Below are 19,954 nucleotides of genomic sequence, written 5' to 3' on the forward strand. Positions count from 1 at the left end.
TCTTTCCAGGATGCTGCTATAGTTTACCCCGAGCTTCACCAAACTTCATGCTTTAAAAAACTTTTGTTGCATTATTTTTGTTACTAATAGTAAGGTAATATGGAATGTTGTGGGTTTTCCACTTCAGGAAACTAACACTACCACACCCTCCCTTGTCACTTTCTCGGGTTACCATTCCTGCTCAGCTCTGAAGTTCAAATCCCTCTGTGGCTTTGCTCTATTATATGCCTCTGACATCATACCCGCTTGCTCAACATCTCTTTCCAGCCCAGTTATCCTCCCAATCCTTACAATTCTCACTTCACTGCCAATGGCTATTACTCTTCACTCCATATAGTTCCTTTCCATGAAACATTTCCTATTTCTTTGGTTTGAGTCAGATTTCAAGATACTTCAACTTCCCTTTTGCTGATGGGAGTCGACAGTGGCTATGTTAGGAGTCAGGTGCTGTTTGTTTTAGGGAGCTGAAGGCAGCTTGCAGCCAAGATTGCTGCCTGTTGCGTATGTGTTTGACACACTTTCACCTCCAGTAAACAGGAATGGCAGGTTTTCATATTCTTTCTAAAACATGTTTGAGCAGGGGGCAACAGTGGGGCAAAAGCAAGGTGTGTACATCACAGGGAGCGGAACATTTCTTAAACTACTCACAGCTTTAGCTAAAAGCTATTGCCTGCCTCCAAGCAAAATTTGCAAGCACAAGATTGAGGTATAAGTTTTTAATTTTCCATGGTTGCTACGGTCCATGTGCTGTTGGCAGATTGGTTTCCAAAGGTCCAGTTATCTACCTTGGAGTTACCGTGAGATGCTCTTTGTGCTATAAAACACAAATGAGCAACCTTCAGCCTGCAGGCCATATGTGGTCTTCCACTTCCTCCATTGCAACCTCCAAGCCCCCTGTGCTCTGCAACCATCCCATTACAAGGTACTTCTGAGTCTGGAAAGTTGAATATATTTTGTTATATGCGTAAGATTGCATCCAGACTAAGTTAGCTAAAAATAGGTTCCACTGAAGTCAGTGTGAAAACTTAGCCATGGCTTGAGTCCTACAGATTTCAATGAGAACTTCAATAATTGGGAGATAACCACCAGAGCTTTGAATATTAAACTCAAAAGCTACATAGCATCCAGAAGAAAACAGGCATGACCTTGCAGGTAAACCAAAAAAAAAAACCACTTTGAAATTGCACATTTTAAACCCAAATTAATTTGAAGCAATTGTATCAGTGTGGTGACATTTATAGGCGGTGAGGATCTGCCGTTGGAATTTGGAATTCTCCTTGCTTTAGGAATTCTCGATCTTGCAGTTTAATTGCTGTGGATTGGAAGTATGGGATGCCTCCAAGCTTTCCAAGCTTGGCTGTAAATTAACGGGTTATGGAAGGGAAATGAATAGTTCTTGAAACACTGAAGGCTGAAAACAGAACTGGTATTCTGGGTGGGGTAGTCTGTAGGCGTGTTATAACCAAAAATGCCAGAGACATTTGTTTGGCATTATGAAAACTGGTCAGAGATCTCAAATTTATTCTCTGTTTGCACATGGCACCAGTTTCAGTTCTCGGTCATGATTCTTAAGCACATCAGGGAGAAATTCATTCCACGTACCATTGCAGTGCTTTGGACAAAAGAAAGGAATTAAAAGGAGACAAGTCAATGAGGCCGAGCCATATGATCTTCAGGAAAGCTCTGGATTCAATGAGATAGGAGTTGTCATCTGGAACTGATTTGGCCAAATCTGGCCCCACCCCAGTGACACTATCCAGAGCAGGGGTGGGGAACCTCATGCAAAACATTCCAAGGGCCCCGTGACAGTGATGGAGAGGGCCAGGGGCAAAAGTGTAAGGAACAACAGCTGAGACTCTTTGTGAAATAGGCTACATTCCAGCCATGCAAACATCAGAGGTTTCATCTCTGATAGTGAGGGGCTTAGCCTGAAGTGGGGAGTAAGGTAAAAGGTAAAATGACCCCTGGATGGTTAACTACGGGATACCTTAGGAAGGTCCCAAGAGCTGGATAGTGAAGCCTAGAGGGATGCATCCAACCCCCAATCCTGAGATTCCCTACTCTAGAACTAGAGTGATTCCAACTGTCAAAACAGAAGGAAATAATGAAGTGTGGATTGGCTTTTTTTGTGACAATGGGGACTGACAACAGGCATATGCCTTACTGCAAAAACCCTTTTCCCAGTCAAACGTCCTAACAGATGTAACAAATATGTATAGTTGCAAATGGGAATTACAGAGCATGTATTGAGAAGGAGATAATTACACTTTATCTGGAATAACTGTTTTGTTTCCTATTTGCAAAGTCAATTGGGCAATGCAGATGCACAAAAAAATGATAATACTTTACTGGATAAACTGAAGAAAAACAGTACATAATGACCAAAAGAGAGTTTGTCTTTTAGCTAGGTTGGGCATTGAAGCATGCAATCAGCGCAAAGTAGCCAATCAAAACTTGAGTTACCTCAGCAACGATCATGCCAATCTGACTGGTTGCTAGGCAATTTTAATAAAAGATATATGTTGCTCGATTGTAGAAATGAAACCCTCAAAGTGGTTTACAAAAAGATGAAATCAATAAAATAAAAAAGGAAAATACTTTGAAGCATACAAAAAGTTTAATGCAAACATGCTGGGAATGTGGGTTTGGGAGAGCACATCTTTGATTGAGACTTTGTCCTGCCATTTGATGCCCATAATCTTCCTGACAGCACATGTGGAAAATGTTGAGACAAAGCTCCTGGAGGTTGTAAGTTGCCCATAACTCACTTCCATAAAGCAGCATGCTCAACAGTCAAGCCTGGTAAACCATCTTGGCTTTGGGTATTAGCATCACATTGTCCCATACCTTTTTGGAGAGGTGAGCTGCCTTGCTAACATACTTGTCCAATGCAGAGTCGATGAAGAGGATGCTGGTTATGATGGAGACCTGGTACACAAAATCATCTGCCGCCTCAAGCGTGTGGTCAACAATGCTGATGTATGGAGTGCTGGCCCGCACCTCAAAGTTATCTACAAACATGACAAGAAGGCTGGCAACATCAGCCCTACCCTGTGGCAATCCATTGCAGATGACTGTAGCGCCTGGAAATATACAGTCAGGTCATGCATCCATAGCCGTGACCAGAGGAGAAATGACCACTCGGAGGAGCACAGGGAGAAGAAATGCCATGGTGCATCTGAAGAGACACAACTGGACGCATTGATCTGTCCCAGCTGCAACAAAACATGTCTCTCTTGCATCAGTCTCTACAGCCACAACAGGCACTGTAACTCTTCAACGGTGCACTCCTCCATTGTCTCCGGAGACAGATGGATGCCAACAACCAACAAAAAGTTAAGATCTAGAACTGATTAAAATTCACACCAACATTTCAAAGCATCTGGGTAGGCGTGCCTAAACAAAAATGTTTTTAGCAGGTGCCGAAAAAGAGTACAGTTATTAACTAAATGGTCCTTGCTGTTGTACTTCCAACAGTTCCTTCTCAAGTGGTGTTGAATTCTCATTCAGGATGACTTCCAGAGCACCACCAATGATGATCCACAGCCACCATAGTATTTATGGTGTTTAATAATAATCTTTTGGAGGTCCCAAGCAACAAAGATGCTAGGTTGGCCTCAACTAGGGCCAGGGCCTTCTCAATATTGGCCCCGACTTGGTGGAACAGTCTATCACAAGAGACCAGGGCCCTGCGGGATTTGGCATCTTTCCGCAGGGCCTGCAAGACGGAGCTGTTCCACCTGGCCTTTGAGTTGGTTTCTGTTTGATAGTCATGCTTCATCTTTTATTGGTGGGTTATTTTGAAATTGAGACCTGCAGTTTTAATTGAATTTTTAAATTTGTATTTTAATCTGTTTATGTTTTTTTTTTGCTGTGATTTTAATTGATGTTAGCCACCCTGAGCCCGTTTTTTGGCTGGGAAGGGCGGGGTATAAATAAATTTATTATTATTATTATTATTATTATTATTATTATTATTATTATTATTATTATTATTCAATCACCTTGTTCATAAAAAAACCCCTCAGTCAATGTGTATTGACTTGGTATTTGTGTCCTGTCCACAAAGATGATAAAGTTGTGCCAAATGGAATAGAATGAGTCTATAGTTGCAACCCCCCATAAGACTTTGCAGGAGATGCTTTCATTTTAGCCACATTATCAAGGACTACCATTTGCTATACCGGTATGGCAACTAGTGATTTGGGAGAAATTCGGTTCAGTTTGCTTTTGAAGACAAATCTACCGGTACCTGTTTTGCATTTTCCAAAATAATACATGAACTGAATCACGGCCATCCTTCAGCTCTCCATGTTTTGAGATCTAATTCTCCAGTTACATATCGTGTATAAAAAGCAATGGGTAAAGTGTGCCTAGAAACACATATTTTAGTGAAAATAACATGCAAAAGATGCATTATACTATGGATCATTCCTTTGCAAAAATGTGCATATTAGGCAAAATTGCAAAACAAAAGTGTATAAATCAGGAGAAATTTGCAGTAAAATGAGGATGAATTTTCAGAAGGGCTTTAAGCAATTTTTTGCACAAATGATGTTGAACTGAACTTTAGGCTGGAAAAAAGAGAACCCGAAGTGGTCACATTCAGCCATCCCCAGCAAGAGGTCTTTTTCGAGGATGGGAAGTGCACAAATCTAAAATGGAGGCCAACTGGCTGTGCCCTAGAACAGCCATCAGGGATCTAGGCATTTTGGGGCATAACAAATGAGTTATTCAGTAGCACGGCACATTGGAGCAAAAAAATTAAAAATGCTGTTTTAGGTTTTTTGAACATAAAAAAGGAAGCCAAGGCCCTGGAAGCAGACGTGGCAGACTCTGTCCTGGAAAGGCATTGCTTCAAAGTACTGGGTTCAGTTATAGTTGCCATAATTTGAGAAGAATGTGGATGTTGACAGCTTCCTCAGGATTGAAAGGAGAGTTAAAAGGAAAAGAGGCTCAGAAGGAAATGATGGCTGCAGGGGAAAGTGTGTTGACATGTTGTCAGTTTCAAAAGTGTTTTAAAAAGGAAGGGAACCATTGTTCAGCTCTCCCTGAAGATGGAATAAGAAGTAATTGGGTAAATTGCAGGGAAGATTATTTAAATGGGCCTTTAACAACCAGAGCACTATGGAAACAAAGCAAGTTGCTTTTACCACTCCCCACATAGAGAAGCTGGGAGAGATCAAGGAAAATGTGCTCTGAGAAGACTATAGGGGAGGAGAATTCGCTGGAGTTGGAGGGGCAGGCCAGATCCTTATCTGTCCCTACCTGAATAAGCCAACGTTGCCAGCTGGCTTGTGTGGGATGTAATCCACTGGGAGCAATCAAATACAACATTCCTTGTTTTGCTAGAGTGGACATGCAAGGGAATGTTTGGTCCAGCCAGTCAAAACTTCCTGTTCCTCATGGCCTGGAGCATCCTTCCTTGCATGCGACTAGTGGGTGGGCATGACCTTTCAAAACCTTGTAAAAGGCCAAGGCATGCTGCCACACACTCTCCTTTTCCTTATGGGGTAAACCTGTTTGTATGTGTTTGAACATTCAAGCCTAAAGCCTGCCTTCAGGGATCACACTGTGCTCAGCCTGATCGTGAGTAAACTTTCTTTTTGTTACTTATGAATAAGACTGTGGTGTCTTTATTCTTTTAGGAGGGATTCAAGGGGTCTTACCAGGAGAACACATTTCAATCTGCAAAAGCCAGATTGGATTGCGTATTGTCTTAAGAAACTCAAATGAGTTTGCAACAAGTTTTTCTGCTGTGTAAAGGGGAATGCACTCTGCTAAGTAAAGGAGCTTGCTAGCGCAAGTTAGGAAGGATCTCAATAAACATTAAATCCTCTCCAGCCACCCTGAACATTCCCAGAGCTTGGGTGACCCATTTGCTTACCTGGTGTCAAGGCAAGACAGGGACAAAATAGTGGTGTTAGTTTAGCCAGCTGTGTGTATGTGTTGGCAGGGGGGAATTGTCTCCTGGTAAATGGAGACATATCAAGCCTATATAGCCATTGGAAATATCATATGAAGATCAGAAACAATGGAACATTGTGCCTTTCCCCAAATTAATTCAGATTATGCAAACCATATTATCACACAAAAGAGGCTGTGGTGAGGATTCTTCCTCTAGTGAGAAAGTGAGCTCACCAATTTGCTGTAGTGTCTGTCTTGGTTTCGCTCTCTGTAAAGACTCTCATAAGGAATGCACAGATGTTGCCTCCTGAATGGCTTTGCTTCAAGCCAGACAAAAATCAACACTCGTAGAAAAAAGTAGCATGTTGTCTATGATCCTGAAATGATTCAGTTGAGAACAAACCTGAAATGACTAACTGGAGAAGAGCCCAAGAGGAGATTTCTCCCACACAACTAGCCAGTGTGAAGTGCTTATAAGTAGCTATTTCCTCAGTCAGATTTGTACACTTGACCAACACAAACTACTAGAAAATTACAAAACCAGGAAAGTAGATAATAATTGCAGACCTGTGGAAATATGTATGTCCAGACAGCTTCTCTTTGTAAAGTGGGAAACCTGAATTAGTCCAGTATTAATTTCATGGGGTATTATCATTTCAGCTTTTAGAAACATTAAAAGCCAGTTCAGTTGGTCAGAGCGTGGTGCTGGGTAACGTGAAGGTTGCAGGTTCGATCCCCATATGGGACAACTGCTTATTTCTGCATTGCAGGGGGTTGGACGAAATGATCCTCAGGATCCCTTCCAACTCTACAGTTCTACAATTCTCCAAATTGTCACAACCAGTGCTTTTTTCCTGGGGGTACGCGGGGGTACACATACCCCTAAAGATTTTGTGAATCTACGTTTGGCCTCATTGAGGGGCAGTATTTCAATATGAGTAGGAAAATGAGAGTACCCCTAAACATTTTTTAAAAAAGAAAAAAGCACTGGTCACAATGTACAAAATGCTTGGTGACTGCCATGGGTACAGGCCATACACCACTTGGAAAGGAAGCAGAGTGTCTGAATTTTCGCAGGTGCAAAAAGTAACTGAAAGCATGATTGCATATTACCACCCTAATACCACCAAGGGCACAAATCAACATGAATGCACAATAGAAAGGATGTCTGGAGTAGCCCTTTAAGAATCAGTGCCCTATATTGCTGCACTATTTTCTTTGCTATGCCATTTCCACACCTGGCAGCAGCTGCTACATTACACAGAACAAGGAAGGGGGTGCAGAACCATTCCTTTGGTGCAGCTACAATTCAAGCACCTTTGGGCTCTGCATCCCCTTGAGTTTTTCCATTCCAGCTGGTCAGTAACACCTGCAACTAATAACTTATAGCTGAGCATCCTTTCCTCCCTTCCCAATCCCATTTCCTTGATTGACATGTCTAGGAGTGGAAGAATCTGCCAATTTTGGTTTCCCTCTGTTTTTCATTGTCTCAATCTTAAGCTCAGTACTCCCCAGTCCGTGCCAGTTTACAATTAAAAGAAAATAAAAGAAAGAAAACTCAGCCCGAAAATTCATACGCTGTCTCGTGTGCGTTTCCAATACATTTTCTTACGTAATTCTGCCAAATACTTGCATTTTGCAAGCAATTCTCCCCAATACAGTGCATTTTTGTATATTATTTTCACTCATCTAAGCATTTTTGTATGCACTTTCCCAGAATATATGCTTTTAGGTCCACCTTTTGGGGTTCAAGAACTGCACTGCAAAATTTGGAGAAGTGTGACATGTCTCAGTTTGTGTGTTGGTTAGGGAAATGGAAACTAGGAAGGTCCACATTAAAATGTAAACTGAATGGTCCCGTCCGTTGTCCACCCCCCCAATCTCTAGTTGTGTCTTTTAGACTGGTAAGCCTGAGGGAAGCAACTGTTCTGTTTGCATTGATATGCTGGTCACTCTGGGAGCCATTTTTGGGTTGAAGAGCAAGAGAAAAATTCTTGGGGGGCAGGGGAATAAATTTTAAAAAGATAGGGAATGGGGGAAATGGCACAGGAGTGGAAGATGGGAATTAACCATCTCTCCATTCACAGCCCTTGCATGGGGAAAAGTAATTTAACTACGGTACTATTATGGAAAGCTTGCAATCACTCATTGTCACTTTGAATTTCTACTGCTCTTCAATGGTCTTGCGTTTTTCTGGCACCAGAGACATTTAGCATCTGTGCCTGGTTATGCTGAGGATGAAACCTTCATTAAGATGGAGCCTGAAGTTAGCCCAAAATTCCTGAACTCCCAACCCATTATTCCACAACAACACGTTTTGTTGAGTGCATTTCTCGTTTTCTTATTGCTCCATTCCCCCCCTCCCTTGTTGCTTTGGCAAATCTAGTTGGACTCCCTCCCCAAAACATCTGGAAATATTCATAGAGTTTAATAGAGAGATCTGCCATAGATGCAGTATGATTACAATGGCTTGCGTTCAGAAAGTGATGAGGTTTTGCTTCCACATTGGCTCATAAGCCACAGTTTAATGTTATATCTGAAACACAAACTGTGGTTAATATTAACTGTGGTTTGTTGAAACGAGGCAACTGCTTACATAACCCATTATTTGAAGTTGGATTGTTTATAAGAAACCATATTTAATTTTGACCACAGTTTGTTAATTTGGATGCCACAAGCCACAATAATTTAAAAATAAAAAATTGAAGCAAATATTTCTGATCTCAGACACATAGAAAGAGAAGAGACAGATGGGGAATGTACAAGCCCCAAACTCATGCAGGCTCATTCAAATCACGATAAACCATGGTTTGTTGTAACATCCAAATGCAGCCATTGTCTGATTTTGCTGTAAGTAAACTAATAAGAACTGCAATTGTAGAAATTGTCCTGCTTGCTTGAGACTGAACAGTGGCCATTTCCTAACCTTGCTCAGACCATGACAATGATATCCAAGACAAAAGGAAGGTTGGCAAATATGACCTTGCTTAGGGACTTTGGTGTACATTTGTCTAATGCGAATACACATAAGAGGAAAATCATCTAAATGAACCTAAGCAATCAGGACATAATTTGATTTGTTAATTGTGACCAAGAACTATTGATCACATCCACACCATACATTTAAAAGACATGGGTGTCCCCAAAGAATATTGGGGACTTCAGCACCCCCTTACAGAATTAAAATTGCCTGCAGCCATAACAAGCTATGTGCCAATTCATTTTGCGTTTTTTAAAATAATTGCTGTATATTAATAAATAAGACCCTAGTGGTGGTGGCAGCGGGGGGGACGGGGGACGACGACATGGAAAATTGGTAGTGGTAGGTTTTGCAATATCACATTTTTTCACCCAGTAAGAAAGAAGCCTCATTTATCTCCAAGGAGTTTCTTCCAAGTAAAACATACCCAAGCCAGCCAATTGTGGTTTATATTATACAGACACCACACCTGGGGAGTACATAAAAGAATGTGGACTTGGAGGAAAGAGTTTAAACAAACATACCCCAGTTCACAGTCAGGTTCTCCTTCTCCATCCAGTGTCATGCTAGCAATAATCACAGCGAGATTCTTCCCCCATTGCTCTAGAAATCCCCCTTCCAAGTCCCAGGTGGGGTTTTCAACATTTCTTCCTGTGATTGCTTGGCAACAGTAATTGCAAGCACCTTTAGCAACAGCCGCTTCTCTGTATCTGCCTCTAATAAGCCTTAGAATGTCTCCACCTTTTGCTTTTTAATTTTCTTTACAGATGTCCAATTGACTTACTTTTCTTAAAATGAATGCTTGGGCTTCAGGGCCCGTTGCAGCTTGGGGCCTGATACAAATGTATACCCTATCAGTAATATACCGGTAGGCTGTGAATGGCCTTAACAAAAACCATCCAATAAAACTACAGGAAAATAAAATGCACTGCCTAATTACAGTCAGTATAAAAATTGTTACAAGAAGGTAGCTATAGCCAAAAAGTGCCTGAGTGAATAGATATGCTTTTAATAGTCAGCAAAACACATTAATGTCCTGAACCCCTGGCCTACCTGGCAGCAAGGCAGTATGCCAAGTTCAGAGTCTGAGGATCAATCCACACCAAGTCCAAAGGTTAGGAAATGCAGTCCAAGTTTGAGGTCCAGCAATCAGCATAGAGCCCAGAGTCACACCTGAAGCACAGTCCTATGGAGGTCCAGGAATATCCAAGTCAAGGTCCATCAACATGGCAGTTGAACAATTGCAGCTCTGCTTCCCTTTTACAGTGGTGGAGTGTGGAGGAGTGTGGTGGAGTCTCCTTCTTTGGAGGTCTTTAAGCAGAGGCTTGACAGCCATCTGTCAGGAATGCTTTGATGGTGTTTCCTGCTTGGCAGGGGGTTGGACTGGATGGCCCTTGTGGTCTCTTCCAACTCTATGATTCTATGATTCTATGGTACCTCAGGTTACAAACGCTTCGGGTTACAAACTCTGCTAACCCGGAAGTAGTACCTCGGGTTGAGAACTTTGCCCCAGGATGAGAACGGAAATTGCGCGCAGCGGCAGCAAGAAGCCCCATTTGCGAAAGCTCGGCTCAGGTTAAGAACAGTTTCGGGTTAAGAATGGACCTCTGGAACGAATTAAGTTCATAACCCGTGGTACCACTGTTCACTTTGCATGCTGATTGCAGCATCTGGGTTTGATGAGGCATGTGAGCTTCACCTGTTCCAAGCCTACTCCAGCTGAGGATTCACACACCTCCTCCCAGAGCTAGCGAGCCCCACCTGGCCAGCTAGAGAGCTGGGCTGTGGGCCCTTGCCTGCCTCAGCCTCCTAAAGTGCCCCTATACGTTAGAGTCTGCTGTTTTTGTGGAGACTGGGGCTCCTCTGGCTCTGGTGATGAGTCCTGCTGCTGTGGTTCCTGTGCACTGACCCCCCCATCTCCTCACCATCCTCCATCACCCTGTGAGAACTTCCTTCCTCATCCCCTGCTTGCCATGGTGTGTCCCAGCTACCCCCCTCACCAGGAACCTGTTCATCCCCCCCCCCCCCATAGTCCTGCCAGTTCATGACAATTAAGTTAAGGACCAGTCCTATCTCAGCAGCGAGACTTTTCCACAAACTAGGTTCCACCATGGAAAAGGCCTTTCTCCAAATTGCCCCAAGATGGTTCCTTGAGAAACTGAATTATCCTTTATATATCTAGGGGGTCACTGCATTCGGCGGGAATTTTTATTGGTAAGACTCACACAATATCAGAAGCCTGCTCCATAGTATCTCAGAGCAAGGCTTTCAGTGTGGCTCCCCTGTTGTGTAGAAAAGTATTCCTGTCAAGATGCGACAGGTCCCCATCTCCTGTACTTTCCAAAGAAAACCTAAAGACATTTTTGTTTCGACAAGTAGATGAAAAGGTCTCTCTGCCTTAGGTTTCATTTTGTGTTATTGCTCAATCTATACTTTGTTGTTTTTGTACTTTTCTTAATGATATGTCTGTACATCTTGGGACAGACATGTCTTGGGACTTATATATGAAAAGCAATTGACAAATTAATAAACATTGGTTCTGTTAATATTTTTTAAATTTATTACCTGCCCTTCATCCTAAGGTCACAGGGTGGGTTTCAGCAACTTAAAATATGATATTTAAAACAGTTTCAAACACTTACAATGCAATCACAAAATGCCAGGTGAGTCCTGAAAATATACATCTCAGATGTCAAAGGCTAGGGGAGCATCTATAATAATTGCTCTATATTGTGACATGGCCAGTAATTCTTTTTAAAAAGAAACATATTTAAGTATGTAAAGTCGTTTTTTTATTGTTTGTTAAGACAATATCCCCTCCCCCTTTCCTGGAATGAAAATTTGCTCATCTGTTTGCTTATTTTTTTAAAGAGCCTTTCAAACTGTCCCCACCTCCGCTTACAATGTATTTAAATACATTGCAAATGATTCATTTAGACACAACTTGTGCTTTCTTACTGGTTTAAAAATAGGAGGCTGCTTACAAGCTACTGAAGTTTAAAGGGGTTAGGTCACGTCTGTTTACTAGTTTGGGTCGTGTGTGTGTAAATCATTGCCGCCCTGCTGAATTTGGAGGAAGAAAATCCCCCAGGATCAGCATCCTGGTTTAGGAGGATATACACTCAGCAAGACTCTTAAGATCCAGCCTAGAAGAAAACGTATCATGCAACAATTTAACTGTGAAATTTTAAAGTAGTGCTTTTTTTATTGGAAAAAGTTGAGGTTAGTGAGTCACTATTGCTCCCCTTTCACAGCTGCTGAACTGTAGCTTAGCCCCCCAACAAGATCCTGAATACCACTCCAGCTATCTATTCATGGAGAAGAAAGAAAGAAAGAAAGAAAGAAAGAAAGAAAGAAAGAAAGAAAGAAAGAAAATATAGGACTCTTTCTGTAGATGAATGTATTCAGTAGGAGTTTTGGAAAGACAACAAGAGGCTTTTTTCTTTTAATGTCTTTAAATATATATATATGACTATTACTGACAATATGTGACAGTTACTGTCTGCTCTCATGTAATGTCAGTCCCCCTGGGGCTTATAAATCTGCCCAATGCCAAGTGAATACAACAAGAAGTATAATGTGGTTCCTCCACCCAGCATTGCTGGCATTAAGTACATGACCTCCAATGTGCCTAGAATGTACATCACTTCTGCCACCTGCCAAGAAAGTGCCATAAATTTCACTAAGTGGTTATAGTTTGTTAGCAGTTAGTTACAAGCTGCAAAAATTGGAGTGCATAGCCTTTTAATGGTGCTGAGTGCGTGCCATGGCGAGGAGGGAGGGTTAGATGTTTTTATTGTCTGCTAAAAAAACTGAGGACTAACTGGTGATGATCAGTAGGTTACTGATCATCACTGGGCCTGGACCACAGCAGTGATCTGAGCCCCAAATATGCTATGCCTTTTAGCTAGCCATCATCCATATTGGAAACATCTAGTGTAGACTGGTGCAACTGCAGAGACATTAGATGTTTCCAATATGTTGAGGGAAGGCTTAGTTGGTGGAGCTGCCACCGGGGTCTGCCTGGTTGGCACTAATCCATGGCAGGGCCTTTTCAGTGTTGGTCCCCTGGTTCTGTATCCTCCTTAATGAGGTGCACCTGTCAGTATCATTATCAATTTTCAGGAGGAATTTGAAAGTATTCCTGTTTACCCAAGCATTTGGCATTACTGTTCCTGGCAATCATTGGGTAGGAGAATGTTTTCTAACTGTAACTGCCTTTAGATTGTGTTTTGCTTTTGCTTTTAAATTGTGTTTGCTGCTGTGTCCAATTAAAACAATGCTTGATAAATGGACCAATCAAGTATTTGCAGTTCCCCTGGAGCCCTGGGAAGGATGGGTGGGATATAAATTCTAATAAGAGATAGGGGGCAGCCCTGTTCAGTGAGATCCCACTTTTTGTTTCTGTATTCATCAACACGAGCTAGAAAACCCACACAGGGCTATCACAATAGGGGAACTGCAAATACTTGATTGGTCCATTTATCAAGCATTGTTTTAATTGGACACATGCCCAAGTCCATGGTGAGGGTGCCTCCATTCCACTCACTTAGAAAGAGGAAGCAGTCCAATATCCAAAATTATACACGGCTTCTATTCATATAACATAGGACATAGGAAGAACTTCTTCTTTGGCGATCACTCGTAGCCAAGTAGGATTGTCTTCCAAAAACATGGTTTTCACAGTGAGTCCATAAGTGACGGTGGAGACCAATTCTGGATCCACACACCCTTCCACAGTGGGGACATGGGTTTCCGGGCAGGAGTTGATCGTGGTGAGGGTTTGCCAAACGTGCCTTCCTCTTAGCACATTTCTCCCTTTCGTCCTGAGTTTGAGCATCTTCAAAGTCCATGACACATTTGGTAAAGGCTGTTCTCCAATTGGAGCTCTTGCAGGGCAGTGTTTCTCAGTTGTCTGTGTTTATACTACACTTTTTTTGAGATTTTCCTTGAGAGAGTTTTTAAACCTCTTTTGTTGACCACTAGCATTACGCTTTCCATTTTTAAGTTCGGAATAGAGTAGTTGCTTTGGAAGATGATATTCAGGCATTCTCACAATTACCCTGATGGACCACACTGAGGATTCAGCGTCCTGCCTTCTACCCGCAGTGGAGGAAGCCTCTCGGGCACCTGGGGCGGTGCGGCCAGGGGCAGGGAGAACCGCCCATAGGGGCGGGGCACATGGCACCCATAAGGACAGGATGGGGTGCTTGGCACCCATAGGGACGGTGTGCTCAATGCCCATAGGGATGGGACGGGTGCCCATAGGAGACAGGATGGAGCATGGGGTGTCTTGACATCTCGGGAGTCGCACGGGCAGGTGGTGCACTGAATGTCACACACACACACCCCTGAGGGATGACACCACCCTCAGGGATGACACCCCACCGGCAAAGCAGTGCAGCTCCCCCCCCCATCCCCTGGGCTTCCTGCTTCGTTTTGACTTCTCAGGAGTCTTGGGAGTCATGCAGGCAGGATGACACCTGGGGCACACTGCTCTCACTGCACCCTCTTTCTCCGCCACTGCCTTCTACACTGACCAACTGCATAATGACTGAGAGCCCACAACCAGTACATAAAAGCTGTTGTCCTCCAGCATCTGGCACTGTCTCTGATAGACAGGCAGCCCTCCTCTTTTTCATTTTGAGTGCATCTCTAGGCTTCTGTTGGGATTCTGTTGCCTTCAGGCTTATCTAATTCAGCTCGTTTCTTTCCTGGTAGCTGGCAGCATCGCCTTCAAGTAAGCTTCAGGGCGACTGCAGGAAGTAGGAGGGGAAAACATTTGAGGACTAGAGGTCTGCTAGGAGAAAAGCAAATGGGCTTTAAATAATCTTTTGCAGTGGAAACTTTTTAGTCCTCTCCCACTTTCCAGCCAGGGAGATTTACGTGACCCCCTTGGCAGCTGGCAACCTTATGTCATCGATAGTTTATGGTGTGGATCCCCCTCCAAAACTGTTTGCTGTGGGGGAGGATCGGAGGTATTCCAGCTATTACGTAGGAGGAAAGTGGGATCCAGGCACCAGGAAACTCGCAACTGTGTGGGTTGACCTTGGAATCCATCTAAATAAGGCTGCTTTGTTGGAACTAAATATTATTGTTATCTCTCTTGATAAGAGAACTTTCATCGCAGGCGATCTGTTCACAGCATCAGCTGCAAGCACACTCGATATGGCATGCAGGCTTCTCAGTAGCAAAGGGCAAGCGTTGGAGGGTATGGAGTTATCCAACACCCCCCCCCCAAGCCGTCTGAAGGCAATCCTGTATAGGGAAGGGGTTTTTAATGTTTAATGTTATGTTATGTTTTTATATGTGTTGAAAGTTGCCCAGAATGGCTGGGGCAACTCAGGAAGATGTGTGGGGTATAAATAGTAAAAACATCATTATGGAATGTGACGTCCCTATTTTCATCATTGAAACATTGGAGAGTATGAGCTTGCCATTTCATCAGCAATAATTGGACTGTGGTTCAGGAATGCAGTGGGATGATATCGCGATCCTGGAGTCCAGCAGTGATTGGGATGCAGGGCTCAAGGCCACAGTGTGTTACCACCAGTTGGGCCAGGCCAGGTTCAGAGCTCTGGGCCTGCTGCTTGAGGCTGGGAGGCCATTGGCTGGGAGGCTGTCAGACAGGAGTCTATGGAACAACCTTCCAAAGTAACTGGGTCTGTAGAGCCACAGCCAGGACCCTCCCAGGTGTCTTCCATGGCATCTCACAGGTTCATTGCTGCATGGAGTGCAACAGCCATGTGGCTGTGGAGTCTAGGAGCTGTGCTTGCTGTCAAACCAAAGGGCTGGCCCTTTAAGAGCCTGAGAGAGGGTAATTGAAAACAGGGGGGGGGGGCCAAAAGAGGGTAATTGAAAACGGGGGGGGCCCAAAAGAGGGTAATTGAAAACAGGGGGGTGCTGCAAAGAGGGTAATTGAAAAGGGCCCCCTGAAAGGAGGGTAATTGAAAAGGGCCCCCTGAAAAGAGGGTAATTGAAAATGGGGGGGGGGGAAGAGAAGGGGCAGGGGGAAGTTGAATAGAGGGTAATTGAAAACCGGGGGGCCAAAAGTGGGTAATTGAAAATGGAGGGCCAAAAATGGGGTAATTGAAAACCGGGGGTGCCACAAAGAGGGTAATTGAAAAAGGGGGGTTGAAAGGAGGGTAATTGAAAAGGGGGGTGAAAGGAGGGTAATTGAAAAGGGGGACAAAAAGAAGGTAATTGAAAATGGAGGGGGGGAGAGAAGGGGCAGATGGAAGTTGAACAGGGGAACTTCTTCCATTTCAAAAAATCATTGAAAACAGGGGGGGGGGCTGAAAAGAGGGTAATTGAAAATGGGGGGAGAAGGGGCAGACAGAAGTTGAACAGGGGAACTTCTTCAATTTCACTAAATCAATACAGTCATAAAAACCCCATAAAAAACCACAGTAACGCGTGGCCGGGTCAGCTAGTTCATTATAAATTATTTCCCAATACTCTTTTACCCTTTTACAAGTCCACCACATATGAAAGAACGTGCCCTTGCCCTCATTGCATCTCTAGCACTTACCTGATTCAGTCATATACATCTTAGCAAGTCTATCTCGACCTGCTAAGATGCCACATTCTCCACTGTGCCCCATTCTCAAAGGAAACATGAACCCAGGGTGGGCTCCCGAAACCCCTGGAATCTCACACTGCTCAAAGATTGGGGTGGTGTCTCAGAATACAATTTTCAGATATCTTCCAATAGATTTTTATTATTCTCTCTGTCTCCACTCTCACCCTGGAGAACAGTGACTGCACTGGCCCTGAATCCCTGGCATACCCAGGCAGGTGTGGAAAGGACTCCCTGTCTGAAAACCTTGGAGAGCAGCTGCCGGTCTAGTGTATGATACTGAGCTATATGGACCAATGGGTCTGACTCAGGCAACTTCCTATGTCACTAGATCATCATTTTCAATGTTAAAAAGCCCAGTTTTCTGGGCTGCACTGGGGTAGCTGAAGTGCCACTCCCCACATTTGATCCTATTGTTTGAAACTGACATGACCCACCTTGTCAGGGTTCAGCTGAGGATATTGTTTTGATGACGGTAGTCATCGTTTTCAGGGGAGAGCTATATATTACAACAGATGCATAGCTGGCTGCTGAAAACAGTTATCTGCCCACAGTCTTGAGTAAGTGTAATCATGTGACATCATTGCACTTTGCATTTTCCTGGCCCTGGAATGGCAACACATTTTGCTGTCACATAATTGCATTTTCACCTATTAGATGCTCCCGGAGAAGACTGAGACTCAGTGCATGGACCTTTCAGTGGTATTAAAGTAAACAGAATTCCCATTTAAGCTGGAGTGTTAAATGGAAGGAAGGAGGCGTACAAGTACTCTGTTTCAGTGTGCAATTTCTTGAGTTCAAGTGAGGTTACTTTGCTCATTTTTTAAATGACATTGGAAAAAGTTTGCTGTTCTTGCGTCCCTGACTTGAGATATTTCTGGACTCTTGTTTCCCTCCCCTCATCTTCTTTCTGATTGATTGATGTTACATTCCGAGTTTCATGAGTTTTGTATATCCATCTTCTGGCTCTATCTAGTGGTGGGTGCATGCATCAACTGGTCTACTGAATAGCTCCTAATCCTTTCCCAAAGTAACGCTCTGCACTACTCACTTCTCTGAACAGTGAACAGTTGCAGAGATGCAGGTTTGGTTTCCTCTGGAAGGAGGTAACTGGAGGTGCCTTAGTGCCCTTGCGATACTTGCATTCAGCACCGGATCAGGGCGCTGAGCCAAGGGGTGCACCTGCTGAATGTATGCTTGTTGTGCTGCTGCTGACAGCACAGAAGGTTGGCCAGGAAATATATCCGCTCTCTCCAGTTTCATGAGCACAGATTGCAAACCATCATGCCACCCTCACACAATCAATGGTTTGTGTGGTTGTGCTAAATTCTCATCTTAAAAGTACTCAGATGGTCATGGCTTCACGTTAAGGAAAACAGGAACTGGGGTTGTTTCAGCCAACTCCCTGTGTTATGAAGTCCAGCTCTCTGGCTTTTTCAGACTTTCATAGCTCAAACATACCAGCAGGTGGTGCATTTACTCTGTGTTTAAGCTAAACAAGCCGATCTGCTTTTCAAAATCTGACTTAAAAAAAAAACTGCATGCAAGAGCCCAGTAGTAATGTATGGAAGACATCACCTTGCCGACAAAGGTCCATATAGTTAAAGCTATGGTTTTCTCAGTACAGTAGTGATGTAGGGAAGTGAGAGCTGGACCATAAAGAAGACTGATCGCCGAAGAATTGATGCTTTTGAATTATGGTGCTGGAGGAGACTCTTGAGAGTTCCATGGACTGCAAAAAGATCAAACTTATCCATCCTTAAAGAAATCAGCCCTGAGTGCTCACTGGAAGGGCAGATCCTGAAGTTGAGGCTCCAGTACTTTGGCCACCTCATGAGAAGAGAAGACTCCCTGGAAAAGACCCTGATGTTGGGAAAGATGGAGGGCACAAGGAGAAGGGGACGACAGAGGATGAGATGGTTGGACAGTGTTCTCGAAGCAACTGGCATGAGTTTGGCCAAACTGCGGGAGGCAGTGGAGGATAGGGGTGCCTGGCGTGCTCTGGTCCATGGGGTCACGAAGAGTTGGACATGACTGAACGACTGAACAACAACAACAAGCATGCAAGAGAGTGTGAAGAATCCTTTCAGAGTACTTCACATGCATTACCTCAACAGATTCCTGTGAAACATTTGGTTCACACCTTCATATTTGTTCATGACAACACATAAGACCACATACACTAGATCTGCTTGTATTACTTTATTTGTTTTGCCTCTCTTCTTATTTGTTTTCCCTTTTCTTCTGTTATGATCGGCTCCCTCTCAGAGGCTCCCACCTTGGGGCAAGGGCCTGTCTTTGGGCCTGTGACCCTCATAAAAGCACCATGTTCACAGGCCAGAAAATCACAGAGTTGGGAGTGGCACCTTCTTCTACAGGCAAAGGTCAATGACACCACCACTCCTTAAGCAGCGAACCAGAAAACTAGTATGATTTTCTGGAGCCCAGTGGCTTGTGCTGACTGGAGAACTATTTACACAATATCTGATATTGCAAGCTATCTGATTCACAGTAGATTGTATGTCCAACCCTCCTGAACTCAGTGCCTGAGCATTGAAAAGAGAATGTTCTGCTCAAGAATGTTGCTCAAGAATGTTCTGCCAGCATCTTCGAGGTGCAGAGTATACCCATCCCTAGCTTATGGGTGTGGTACCCACCTGTCTTGAGCATCATGCAACACACTTTCATATGCCTTGATTGATCTAGCCATGTGCTGGAGCATGCCAGAACTTGCTGGATGTTGAAATCAGCACGCTATTACACAGCTCTTGGCTATGTGGGCTCTACGTGGGGCTACCTTTGAAGGTGACTTGGAAACTGCAATTAATCCAGAATGCGGCAGCCAGACTGGTGAATGGGAGTGGCCGAGACCATATAACACCAGTCCTGAGAAACCTACATTGGCTCTCAGTACGTTCCCGAGCACAATTCAAAGTGTTGCTGCTGACCTTTAAAGCCCTAAACCAGGCATAAGCAAACTCGGCCCTCCAGATGTTTTGAGATTGCAATTCCAATCATCCCTAACCCACTGGTCCTGCTAGCTAGGGAGCATGGGAGTTGTAGGCCAAAAACATCTGGAGGGCCGAGTTTGCCTGTGCCTGTCCTAAGTGGCCCCGGTCCTGTATACCTGAAGGAGCGTCTCCACCCCCATCGTTCAGCCCGGACACTGAGGTCTAGCGCCGAGGCCTTCTGGCGGTTCCCTCACTGCAAGAAGTGAGGCTACAAGGAACCAGGCAGAGGGCCTTTTCGGTAGTGGCTCCTGCCCTGTGGAATGCCCTCCCATCAGATGTCAAGGAAATAAACAACTATCTGACTTTTAAAAGACATCTGAAGGCAGCCCTGTTTAGGGGGGGGGAATTAATGTTTAATGCTGTATTGTGTTTTTAATATTTTGTTGGGAGCTGCCGAGAGTGGCTGGGGAAACCCAGCCAGGTGAGTGGGGTATAAGAATAAGAATAAGAATAAGAATAAGAATAAGAATAAGAATA

General features: G+C 43.9%; 1 protein-coding gene across 1 annotated transcript in view; it reads right to left on the reverse strand.

Moving 5' to 3' along the window:
- The window catches only part of PTGIS (prostaglandin I2 synthase), a 78,963-nt gene extending 69,492 nt beyond the window's left edge, over nucleotides 1-9,471 (reverse strand). Inside the window, exon 1 of the mRNA XM_033153517.1 lies at nucleotides 9,412-9,471. Within this exon, the coding sequence (XP_033009408.1) occupies nucleotides 9,412-9,452 (41 nt within the window). The 5' untranslated portion in view covers nucleotides 9,453-9,471. The remainder of the gene's footprint in view (nucleotides 1-9,411) is intronic.
- Between the last annotated feature and the right edge of the window lie 10,483 nt (nucleotides 9,472-19,954).

This window comes from Lacerta agilis, chromosome 6 (assembly GCF_009819535.1).
Source record: "Lacerta agilis isolate rLacAgi1 chromosome 6, rLacAgi1.pri, whole genome shotgun sequence".
Lineage (NCBI taxonomy): Eukaryota > Metazoa > Chordata > Lepidosauria > Squamata > Lacertidae > Lacerta > Lacerta agilis.